The sequence below is a fragment of the Anas platyrhynchos genome, chromosome 15 (genome assembly GCF_047663525.1).
Source record: "Anas platyrhynchos isolate ZD024472 breed Pekin duck chromosome 15, IASCAAS_PekinDuck_T2T, whole genome shotgun sequence".
Classification (NCBI taxonomy): Eukaryota; Metazoa; Chordata; class Aves; order Anseriformes; family Anatidae; genus Anas; species Anas platyrhynchos.
In genome coordinates, this window is record NC_092601.1 from 11,929,086 (window position 1) to 11,941,893 (window position 12,808).

A 12,808-nucleotide genomic window follows, 5' to 3' on the forward strand; every position below is an offset into this window, starting at 1 on the left:
ACTTGCACGGGGTGGTAAGGGGACCTCTCCTAACTGAAACGTGGATCATACCAGTGACTTTGTGTATTAGGTATAGTGGTTTTCTTACTGGAATTAAATTTTATTATAATTTCTCCATCTTCTGCTGCTTGATAATGAGCAAAATAAACACAAACTGCCCACTGGTGCCACTTTGTGCACAGCCTCTAGCTTCAAGGAGCAGTTGCTTTCCAGTTTACCCTGTCACAGCCCTACTGTTTTAAAGGGAGATTAGCTGTTTGCAAACCTGCTACATTTTTTGTTCAACAAGAATAGTACTATATATTGATTCACCAACCATGGCACATACACTTTTCTAAATGAGAAGCAGTTATATTAATAGTAAAAGTATTATTTAGGCAAATTGATAATATTTTAAGAACCGAAGACAACTGATCCTAATAAAACTACTAGTAAAACTGGGTTCAGAAGAGAGATCACATAATAAACAACTGATAGTGAAGTCTTCACTTTTATTTTTTGGTCCAGCTTTGTGTTCGCTTGAGATGATTCCTTCTTGCAATGAATTCCTTCCAGGAAGGATTCCCCACAATCCTCAGAATTTTTCTTTTTCTCTGTACTCTTAAAGTTCTTCTTTCTCTGTTATTACAGTCTCTTTCTGGCTGAGATCCTCTTTGCTTCCTCCTGAAGGATCCTTTTGAAAAAGCAAATGCAAGAGCAAAGCTGTTTGTTACTCATGTTCACAAAGAGAATTGCTTTTGTAATTCTTTACTTTCAAAAAAAAAAAATTAAGATATGAAATGTGTTTTCATCATTTCAACCGAGGAACATGGGGGCATGTAAATGAGTTAGGAAGTAGTGCTGCTGTTGATAAAAACGTGTTTTGTTTTCACACCAGAGACTGGTTTATGAAGAAGTATAGATGAGGTTTTGTGTGAAGTTTTAATATGAACTTGGAAACTGCATGTGGTAAGATAATGGGCATACTACAGAAGACACTACCTTCTCATTTGTCCTGTCTGGGAATACTCTGAGGTCAGGAGGAAGTTACTCCAACAGGAGACTTCACATCAAGCACAGTACTGCAAAAGGTCTGATACTGCACTCTTCCGGGAAAACTTGGAGGGTGTCTAGTAAGGATGGAGAATACAAACGTATGAGCAAATGTCAGCTGTCTACCCCTTTTACTACACAAAGCACGCTTTCTGGATAGTGTTTCACAAGTGGGCTTTTTTACTTATGCTTTAATGCAAAATAAAGTGTGAAGAAGAGATGACAGAATATACACAGCTCTGTAACATTGTACGTAAGACTGGGGGGTGGGGGGGAATTCAACAGATCTGTTGCAGACAGATCATCACTCAACATGCAAAAGAGGCAGACACCAAACTTAGGCTTGGGGTATTGGGAAGTGGAAGTGTACAGTGACTGGGCAGAGTCAGATGTCTGATCCTGCACTGCAGACTTCTGGTTCTGTCACCTCTCTCTGTCGGTAAGCACCTAGTTGAGCAGTAAAGGCAGGAGTGAATCAATGATGAGTGTGATCTGAGACAGCTAATGCTCAGCTGGTCTGACAGGAGATGAGAGCTGAGGAACTGGGCAGCTGTCCTAACCAGATGGCCAAGAGAGGGGGCAATGTCTGTCTCAGTTGTGCCATTGTTTAATGAAGATGGGACACCATGCTAAATGCAGCACGATGAGATAATCGTGGATGTTAGAACCAGTCCAGCTGTAGCTGAGACCAATTCTGTGGAGTTTTTTTCCAGCTAAAATCCTGGCAAAGTTTTGCTTACACTGGTCAAGGTGCAGGTTCCTTCCTGCCTTGTGGTACAGTGTTAATGTAGTGGCTCAGAGGTACCATGAGTAGTGGGAGAAGAGCTTTCTGTGTGATGAAAACAAGGACGTGAGTGGGTGTATGCCTGTCTGGCAGTGGTATGACTGCAGCTAACATGGTCCTGCCAAGCTGGTATGCTTGAAACTGGCTGAGAGCTCGTAAGAACCATCTGAGCATTGACATGAGCAAGAGCTGAAGCCCTTATACGGGGGATATGCTATTGCCCCTTAGGTTGGGCCATATAGGGTGTGAACATGCCTTGGATCTCATAGCAGATCAGTCATTGTCAGGATCAAACGCCTACCTTTTCTCCTGTTTCTGCCTTTGTCTTGATTTGTTCTTCTAAGAATTCAGAAAATGCCGCCAAGGTATGCTCCCCAGCATAGGCCACTTCCTGCAGAGTTTGAAGATTAGGAAAGCATTCAACTTTCTACACAAAATGCTGGAAATAACAGCCTAATAAGCTGAAGGATTTCAGTGTTTCAGATTGCCCACACTCTAGACTTTGGTGCTCAGTTTAAATAAAAAGTGAGGACAGGGTTAAAGCAGATAAACATTTCCAAGCTATTTGAAGAGCAGAGTCTTTCATGGTTCCAGCCATGACATTAGAAGTTGTATAAAGATTTTGATGGAAACTCAAAATCCTGAAGCAGTTTTAAAATACACAGTCCAGAAGTACCACCTGTTCCACAACTTGAATGTTCAGTAAGAACAGGAGGAAGATGAACAGAGACATTAATTTTCTTATACTTCATCTTAAATTGGAGATTTGTTGAAGATTTTCTTACGAAAAAGTTTAGGGAAGAAACACTAAGTAAGTCTGAGCACCATTACTGTATTTTAAAGATTTTTTTCAAATACCGTTCTCTGGAAGTCTGAAAGGATTTTGCACAAGTCTTTCAATAAAAATGTATAGAAGCTCATGTGTGTGACATTGGGAATTGACTGCTGTTAGCTGACTATATTTAGAAATGGGCAGATGCCCATTCTCACTTGGGGGTAAGCTGACTTACTCCCACGGAGACCAGTAGTGCTACATTACTTTATCCTAGTTGCTATTATGCCTGATGTAAGTTCAAAGGACTATAAAGAAAACACCTCCATTCTCTGGTGAACTCACTGGATGTATACACAGTTTTAATACTCCCTGTGCAGTAAGATATTCTCTTGTAATAAAATGTTTTGCAGCCTTGAGGTTATTTTTTGTTTACAAACTTATCTTTCTTGAGTTATGTTATTTGATTCCTCTAGAGGCAATTAATACTCCCTGATGAATCTTGATTTTCATCAGCTCTGTCGTCAGGAATAGCAATTTCTCAGACCAAAGACCTGTAAAGCCAGAGAAGCAGCTGATCCCTGCCCTGGTACCTGAGGATGTGTCAACACTTCCCGTTAGAGCAATCAGTGCGTAAGTGTATGTAAATGTTATTTTTCTCACTTCAACCATAGAAACAAATAGAATCATCTTAAAATCTGCCAGAAAAACTGCATGTTTTTCTCTCACGTTTGAAGTAGATGACACAGTGGGTGAGTTGTTCATCTGCTTCACAGATGGAGCTCAGATGATGCCTGGTCACTCCTTCCTTGATGTAACTCATCAGATTTACTCCCTCATTCTCCAGCTCTGACTATAACTCTTCCCCAGTGTACAGCCAAGTGCTAAATTTAATTGTTCCATGGGGGAGGAGTAAACTTTTTTGTCTCACTGAGAAAGTTGATTTTTGCTTTTGACATCAAAAATTTTGTATATCCATAGCTATGTAGGCTATTGATATAAATAGCTGTTAGGCTCAACATCCTCATACTGAAACCAATGGTTATTAAATGGAGCAAGAATGAAAAAACATAGGAGCACTGAGTTGGTAATTTGGAAAAGTGGACAAATGTGTAAATGCCCAGCTATATAGGTGTCTGAGTTCATCAAGCTCCACTTAACTCCAGTTAACCCTAGGTGACTCCAGGTTTAAAAAAAAAAAAAAAAAGTCAGCCATCTAGTTTTGCATCCACTGAAAATAAGAGGGTGACTTGTCTTTAACTTCAGAAGAAACTGCCCTTTTCTTAGACTAAGGAGTAGCACTCCACTAGAAAGCAGGCTGGTCATAGCTTGGAGACCAAGCAGATGCTTCTGCCTGGAGGAGGGTGGTTTCTGATCTGGTCTCATCAGGTGAGAGTGCTCACAAGTTACTCTGTAGCACTGTGTTCTGCCCATGGCTTTGCCTTTAAGGAGGTGTAAGGGGGGCTCTTGTAGCCAGAGAACATGATAACCCAGTCTAGAAATGAGCTATGGGTCATGTTATGTTAGCCACATTTCCAGTGGTTTATCAGGAGCCAGTTCACACTCCTTAATTTGCATTGAATCTGTGCTTTGCAGAGTCTTCTAATAGTTATTCCATCTTTAGAATTCTACCTGCTTCTGCACTAATCCATCCTTAGTCTTTAAACAATGTGAAGGATCAGCAGAGCATATTACAAAGCTCATGTGTTTTGTTTTGTTTTTTTTTCCAACAGTAGCAAAATACAGACAGCTAGAGAAGATGCCTGTGTGAAATCAAGGCTGTACCAGGTGGTGGTGGACTGTATGTATTTCCTGTTTCTCTTTTTCTTCCTCCTGCACATACTAGTTTCTCTTGGACTCCCAGCCTCTTCCATTGCTCTTATCATTGCTAGAGCAAGGAAGTAGGGGTTGTAAATTTGGGGCAGTGCCAATACAGTGTGAAACACAGGACAACTCTTGAGTCTTGGCCCATTGGGATATTGCATTTGTATCCTGCACCCTGGCCTTGGTTAACTTCTGGAAAAGTACAGGTGTACTTGGAAGAATTCCCTGTGTGACTGCTGGTTGAGTAGGAAGTGGCTGAGCTGTTGCAGTGCCTTTGTGTTAATGGCTTGAGCATGTCCCTGCTCATCTCTGATTGCCTGCGGCCAGCAGCTCATACAGTGCAGTAAGAAAGAGGACAGAACACATGGGTCAGCCACCACAGGCACCTGCACGGGCAGTCAAGTGCAGGCTAAAATCTCCAAAGCCATGGGAACTGGCCTAAAAGCCTGGTAGCCAAGGGGGAGCTTCAGATTTCAAACACACTTTAGTTTTAGGGTATTTTAAGTGTAAAACTACCCCTTAATAGTTAAAGTCATTACTGATATTTTTTGACAAACTGACATTTATTATGAGCATTTAATGGGTTTCTGCTTTTCTGGGCAAAGACTAAGCATGGTGCGAGTGTGCAGGACTACAGTTCAATTCATTAGAAGCTGTGCATGCACATCTGAAAGCAAAATCTCTCCCTAAAAGATTAAATGAGGACATGGGCAAATGTCTTAGAATTCAATTTAAGTTTGGGACTAAGAAGAAAAATGAAAAGCTTAGTAATGTCTTAATTATGGCAGCATCTTAGAATGTAATTTATTTTGGCTGCAGACATATTTTCTTCTTAATTAGATTATCTGTGTAGTTGGAGGAATGTAACTTTGTCTAATATTTTTCTTTTTCAGCTGTGGCATCTTCTGATTATTCTGTAGCATAGCTGATGCATTAGGTAGCATATTCTAAAGATCATTAGTCTTGACAACAAAAAAACCCTATTGAGGCTGAATGAGATAAAACTACTGGCATAACTGCATAGGAGAAAAATTTGAGATCTGGGTTTTGTGAAAGTATAGAGGATATAACAAGAGGAATGCCAGTATTATTGAGGTTATAGTCATACTTGCTCCAGAAACAACAGACCCAGTAGTTCAGAGACTGTACATCTCTTGCAATGGTGAGGAGGCGAGCTGTAAGTTTTCTCCAAGCTGAGACCGTTGCTAGAACCCAGCAGGCAGATTGCAGGTTGTTGAACAGTAGAATATAAGCAGTAATGACTTCATAGGTCTGCAATGGGAAATGGTGCCTGGGCTCTTGCCGCAGCCTCACACTTAGCAGAAGGTAGAAGGGTTTCCTCTCTAAATCAGGGTCTTGTCAGCAAAGAATTCAGTTTTGTTTAGATATGCAGCAAAGCCTTCTTGCTTAAAGGACACCTTTCTCATGTGTTTGTTCACTGTGATCTGTGTGCGCACACCCAGCCACCCACCCCTCAGTGTGCAGCTGTGCCATCCCGTTCTTCCCCTAAAGCTTCTCACCTGGTAATCGGCTCCAGCAGGAAACAGTCTGAAGAAGGGATAGCGATCCAACACAACTGACAGGATGTCATTTGCTGTGACATCTATCTTTGCAATGATTATGTCTTTGCGATTTTGATATTTCTCTCCTAGCTCATCCCAGATTAGCAGGAGTTTTCTGCAGTCATGGGACCAAGGGGCATCTGCAGATGTAAAAGGAAAAACAGTCTGGTGGAAGGGCACGTGCTGGCATGCTCAGTGGTACCCACTTCAGCCCGTAAGAGTTAACAGGGTTTTGAATTGTAAACTTGTGGTCAGTCTCCACTTGAAACTACCTTCCCTTCATGAGTTTCTGTGTATGGATAACTAGCTGCTTCTCTAATGCACTTCTGGCAGCAGCACTGTTTTAACTCTTTTTAGCCTTTCATGACTATAACAAACACAAAACACTTGTCATATGACTTTGTTGACGAGGAGTGCCAGAGAACCAGCGCAGCCCAAATAAGACTTGGATCATTTCCATGATGAGGTACTTGTCAGAAGCACAAAACACTTCACACATACTGAAAGTAACTGTGTTCAGAAATTACACTGTAGTTGTACTGGAAGGAGGAGTTAGAGGTATGGTGGTGTTTTGCACTGCACACATGCCAGGTTAGCAAAAAGGCAAGTCCAGCATGCCATTAAGTAACATACACGATCACAGTCCTTCAGTCATGAGAGGAGTGGTCATACTCAGTTTGGATGGAAATATAACTTTTGGGACACTTTCCTGAAAAAGCTACATCCCATTTACCAGCCTTTCATGTCTAGAGGACATGGTTCGATTCCTGCCTACATCACTATTATGGCAGCTTGCTTGTTCGTGGTACTGCAACATGACCTTGAGTGGACAAAATGGCTGCTGCAACAACAAGGATTACAGGACTGTGCTACATTTAAGAATTTCTGTTAATGTTATATTTAATGTTGTATTTTTGTAAATGCTGTATGTTTGCTTTACCAAATTAATTAAGACACAAACTAACCCTGCCAACTGGTACAGGAGAGGGCAGTGGTTTCTTGCAGGGAAAGGTCAAGCAGGGAAAACTGCTTCCCTTGCAGACAGAGGAGGAAAAGGAGTTTGATATCTTAATCTAGCAACTCCTCTTCGGGATGTAATGCTAGAGCATTATAACCAGACAACCTTACTTAACTCTCCCTCTGTCCTTGGAAGACAGACTGACTCATACTGTGTGTGTTATAATGTTCCATTGTGCAGCGTGACATTCTAGTGTCATTTTCTTTCAACACTGAGATTTGATATTGCCTTGACAAATATTTATTTAAGGGATCCAGTGTTACTCAGTGCAACCCTAAGTCATCAAGGTATTGCAGCATTTTCATAGATATGAAAAAAAAAAGTCTTTAATGCTTTCACCAGACACCAAAAATTTGTTAAGCATGACTTCTGTAAAGTGCAAAGATTAGTTTGGTCTGTAAGCATGAGCTTTCTTTTTTCATTTCCAACTGATCATGTTAAAGCAACTTAATGTTTGAATACAACAGTGACACTTACAAAACATGACAAACACAGTCATGGTCTTATTGAAGACAATCCTGTTGAAATTCTTCCCAACAAGCACTTTGACTGGCATCTTGTCCCAGTCCTCTGTGATTTCTTCACTGGAGAGATGTATCTAAGCAGAAACAAACACTGATGTGAAAGTGCAAGGAACATTGAGAAACTTTACTCCAGGATAAGTTTATGTGAGACCACTGGGACCTTTCTCTAACTCATGTCCACCATTACTGTATGTTATTTTTTTGATATCTCTGTGTCCTATCCAGCCTTCACACACTACTCCCTGCTCTCCCTTGAGTGGGGAACTGCTATCTTGCACCTATGCATAGTTGATGGTTAGAATTGTTTGCTCCTCTCTTGAATAGAGACATACTAGAAAGTCTGAAAGTCTCCTTTTATCTCATCTCATTAGTAATGAACATACCTTTGCTTTTCCATCTAGGTAGCTCTGGCAAAAATGTCTTAGGTTCTCCAAAGTCACCTCATCTGCAGGCATTTTGTACTTCGCATTGCTTGTCAGGTTTAGGATTCTCACAGCGGGAACATCAATGTCCCTGATGCGAAAATACTCAAAAACTCGTCCATTCCTGGTTTCATTAGTATTCACCAAGACAAATGTTATCTGATAATAAAGAAAGAGTCAGGCATCTGGTTGAGTCTTCAACCTTTGGTATAACCATTTAGAGAAACGGGTTGGCAGTGGGTTAGAACCTAACCTTAAATACAAGCAACTGTGTAGAACCATTTTTGATCTCAGTCCAACAAGCAGCAGCTCTGTGAACTTTATCATACCTTGATCCATGTTAATAAATGCTAAAGCAACCAAAAGGAACAGATATTTTCCTTCTTTCCTTTCATACTGGTTTGCCACTGCTTATTTTAGTAATGCTTCTGAATTACCGCTCAAAGCTCTTATTGCCATTCTTAATAAATCTTCACAGGACAAAAGAGCTGAAACACATATAGTCCATGTGTCTTTTTAAATACTCATGTGTGTTGTTTGTAAGACAAATGATCATTCTTCAGTCTTTAGCATACTTAGAGCAGGAGTAGGAGCACAGTGACAACTGAAACTGAAATACTCATCTGTGACTGCCTATAGGTGTTTGCAGACACTTGTGTGTTACAGACAAGGCTATACAGGTGTCTTGCAATATTTCTCAGGCTTTCTACCTGATTTTAGCTTTGGCTTCAGGCAATACCCTGCAGTCTTCATGGTGTTGCCTGGTGCTGGCAGAAATTGCCAGAAGCTTGCTGAAACTATCTTTGGTTGGAAGAAGTTGTGTGCATAAAATCAGAGTCAGGTTTATTGGGAGCAGCTGGAATCAGTGTTGGTTTCTGTGATCTTTGTGTTTTAAAGAATCATTATGAAGTGAAAATTATTCTTTGAATTTGTCAAATCATTTTGTTAAGGGCCCAAGCTGAAAAATAGTTGCTGAAACTTTTAAAGGGATTGATAGACTTAAGAGACAGGCTGACAGCAAAGTAATTTTAGCAACAACATTCGTGAGTGTTTTTCCATTGATTTTTGGCATTTGTATTTGCAAAGCAGGATTCATTATTACAAACCTTCCCTCTAAATTCCATAGCAGCAGACTTGTAGTTTTCATAAGTCGCATTGAATGTCTTTGAGTTCGTTGGGATGAACAGCAGGATGTGATTTTCAACAGGGACATCAAAAATCTTCACAGATGTCTGGGAAACAAGAATCAACAGCTGTTCCATTCTTTTTAAGCAGAACAGTGAATCAGAGGCTCAGAGTACCAGTGTCATTCAGCTCTGCTATTGCAAATTTTACTTCTTCAGGCCCTGTTCCCAATCATTTCTATAACCCTGAGATTTCTTTCATTGTTTTAGAGAAGATAGAGTGAGAAGAATCAGCAGCTGCTGAGTGTTTTCTATATTCCAGGAAAAAACTCATCGTTATTCATAGATTTTACAGTCAGAAGCGGCTGTTACCTTGTAGTCTGACCTCCTGTGTAACACATGCTGAAGAATTAATGCTGAAGATGTGCTGAAAGTGAAAGGCAGCATTACCCAGGGAGGCCCAGCTGCAGCAGCTAGACCTGACAGGGGCACTTCCTTCACTTCTGGGTGGCATCAGCAGCCTACATCTCCTTTTCTGGACAAAGCTTCCCTTTCTCATGCCACACCATGATCAGTCAAGGGGATACTGCCTCATGCAAACAGATATTTCCATGTCTTTCCCCTCCTACTTGCAATTTTTCTCCTTTGTCTTAGCCAAGAGGACTGGGTTGCTGCATGGGAGTGGAAGGGCTGGAGCCAGGCTAGAGACTGACCTTCCACCCACCCACCCATCCCAGCTGCTACAAAGCCCAGGGCATTGTCCTGGCTCCGCAGGATGGAGGTATTTCTATGTCCAAGTGGTTCACAGCTTGACCAGACATTTCCTGTCTCCAGGAAACATCTTGCTAGAGGGGTGCATCGTCTGGGCTGGGTTTGACCAAGAGCTGCGTGTTGGATTCTGCTGGTGTTTGTAGATCTGTTTAGGGCTGGCCTAGTCAAACAAAAGTCTCAAACACTAAGGAGCAGATGAGCTCCTTAAGTTGTTTTCTGTATGCGTTCCTCTGCAGACAGTCGCTGCTCAAAGAGCATTCACAATAACAGCTGTTCTTAGGAAGAGAGACAGCACTCTTCCCTCTCCCCTAAATTCTTATATGGAGGCTTTACATTGGGGGGCAGGGGTCTTCTCCCCACACCTCTCCACCCTTTCTTTACTATAATGTAAGAGGTACAGCAAGTGAAAGGTTGCAGTAAGTGAGGAAAAGCATATGGTTTGATAGCCAGATACCCTTTCTACTGCAGGTACTAACTTGTCAAGGCATATAGGCAATTTCATAACATGCCGCCTGTAGCAGTGTAATAGCCTAAAAACAAACAAACAAAACAAAACAAAACAAAAAAAAGAAATCTAGGGAGGTTTCTCATAGGTTGATGTGAAATGTTACTGGCTGTTCTTCTCCTGTGGCTTTTGTTAATGCAATGAAAAAAACAACGTACCTCAAGATTATATTCAGTGACCAAATCCAAAGTAAAGGTTTTGATTAGCCTTGTAAGATCCAGTTTGTTCTGTCTGTCATCTTCAAACACTTCATTATGCACAGGTTTTCCCTTGGATAAATAGTGAAGTTTGAGGTTGTTGGCTTTATCAACTATAGGGACAAAGGTACTGATTATAATCTAAAATACTGTTGTTCTCAGCTTTGATGTGTTATTACCTTCAGTAACTGAAATTCTGTAACTTGTAAAATAAATGTCATAGCTTACAAAAATTCATAGATTACAAAAATTCAAGATACAGCTGACAGTTTTAAATTGCACAGTAATCTTAATAGACTAAGAGAACTTTACTATATCTAAACATGCTGTCTGTGACACATCCACTTCAGATGTCCTTGGTCTGATTACTTAGTAGCCTAAATGTTGTGTATTTGCTGTGTATTTGTTCTTGTTGGCCACTTCTTCTGATGTGGATTGGAAGATTCCTGACCAAAAGCAACTCAAAGTAAAAGAGGTGACTTAATAATTGGTGGTTTAGAATATAGGGATCTGGGTAAGCTGTTGAATTTCAGCTAGGAAATTATTTAACCTGAAAAAAAAAAACTAAAATGCCTGTCTATAGCCTGAAACTGCCACAGCAGCTTTTTGCACCTTACCTTGCTAGGCTTGCACTCCTACCTTCTTAAATACAACGAGAGTGTTCTTTTGGATGCCATAGTTAGCACAGACGTCCTCTCTGCTTGTCATCCCAAAAGGCATCTCTGGCACATCTTTGGCAGTCTCACAAAAAACTTCCATGCTGTTATTGCGAAGTTCCTAGTCCCATATAGAGAATTTATTAAAACCAGTATCCTGCTAGGATGTGTAGGAGTGAGAGCCACAGGTGAGGCCGGCCCCTCAAGGCTTATGAAGTGAGATCATTGTAGAGTGGGTATAGCTTGCCATGATTACATTCAAGGGGAGTGTATGGTTCCCTTTGTCCTTCCTGTACTCGTCTCATCTGCCCTGCACTCTGCTGGCATTCACTCTGTACAGAGACTTCAGCAGCTGGGGAAGGATAACACGGATGGCTACTCCCCTGCTGCAGCGTGTCTGCACAGCTGTGGAGGGACCCATATGGACAGGGTGCAGTGGATTGCAGAGAGGGCTTCCTGCTGCATGAGGACCTGACTGATGCGTTTGGTGCTCCGACCGAGGGCTCTTCAAAGTAGGGACCTTGGCTCCTACATCTGTCAAATAGTCACTGTGCTGTCCACCCTCAAACTAACAGTTAATAAGCATGATGAAAGGCAGCAGCTCATTTGGATTTGATTTAATCAGACGATTATTTCATGCTAGTTGAATAGTAATTTATATGCTGAAACCTCACAATACATTCTGGCACTCATATTTGTGAGCAATCTGTGACTAATAGAAGGCCAAATCCAGCTCTTTATTTACTTAGACATTATTTTGTTAGCTTCCACCCACTAAATTTCTGACATGCCGTAGCTCACGCTGATGACCATCTATTGTCATTTCAGCCTCCAAGTGAAACCATGGAGTCCAGTCAAACACATCTGCAGGCACTATCTGCTGTCAGCCTGCTTCAGGAAGTTCTCCAGCATCGCTGTGATAGCAAAGGCTTCTTAATGCGGCCCAGCATTGGAAAACTGCCCTCCTTCAGACATGGCCGCAAGCAGATTGCTGCAAAGCAAAATTCTGGGCACTGTATTTCCAATTAGTCCTGTTATGCTGTATGTGTTCATCAGTTCTGTTACTATAGGGCAATTTGGTAATGAATCCTGTTCTCCTCATCCATGAAATATGGTCTCTCCACTGTAGCCAGCGCATTTGGGACCTTGTCAGTTCAGGTAGGAGTGCAGACATTGTGCTTTTAACTGGGCAGAAAGTTACCAGAATAAAAGTCTCTTTAGAGCATTGATTGAATGTTTCAGGTAATAAAGGCTTCAAGGACACACTGAAAAAGCAGCAAAAAACTATTCCTATTTTGCTGACTTCTTGACTGCATGCTTTGACAGCTGATATTTATGCTATGACTGTTGTTCTGTATTATTCAGTCCCAAATCCTGAGAACCTTATTATGCTTTGGAAAGTAGATTTTGCCTGAAACAGAACTACAAGAGTTCGATCGTACACAGTGTAATATTTTATGACTTCCAATCCATACAGATTGCTTAGCTGGCAGGAGCTAAACAAACAGTTAACATGTTACTGGTGTAGCTTGGTTCCACTCCCCTTGGTCTCACTGACTTTGTTTAAATCATCAAATGGAAAGATGAAGAAAAGGCACTGCAGCATATTTGACAATA

The 12,808-nt window shown here is 41.2% G+C and overlaps 1 protein-coding gene across 1 annotated transcript in view; it reads right to left on the minus strand.

The window, feature by feature from the left end:
* Nucleotides 1-332: 332 nt before the first annotated feature.
* The window catches only part of PDILT (protein disulfide isomerase like, testis expressed), a 28,627-nt gene continuing 16,151 nt past the window's right edge, over nt 333-12,808 (minus strand). The window contains exons 5-12 of the mRNA XM_038186785.2: nt 11,175-11,312; nt 10,497-10,607; nt 9,045-9,170; nt 7,900-8,097; nt 7,470-7,590; nt 5,933-6,114; nt 2,118-2,207; nt 333-673 (exon numbers count right to left, since the gene is read on the minus strand). Coding sequence (XP_038042713.2) covers nt 602-673; nt 2,118-2,207; nt 5,933-6,114; nt 7,470-7,590; nt 7,900-8,097; nt 9,045-9,170; nt 10,497-10,607; nt 11,175-11,312 — 1,038 coding nt within the window. The 3' untranslated portion in view covers nt 333-601. The remainder of the gene's footprint in view (nt 674-2,117; nt 2,208-5,932; nt 6,115-7,469; nt 7,591-7,899; nt 8,098-9,044; nt 9,171-10,496; nt 10,608-11,174; nt 11,313-12,808) is intronic.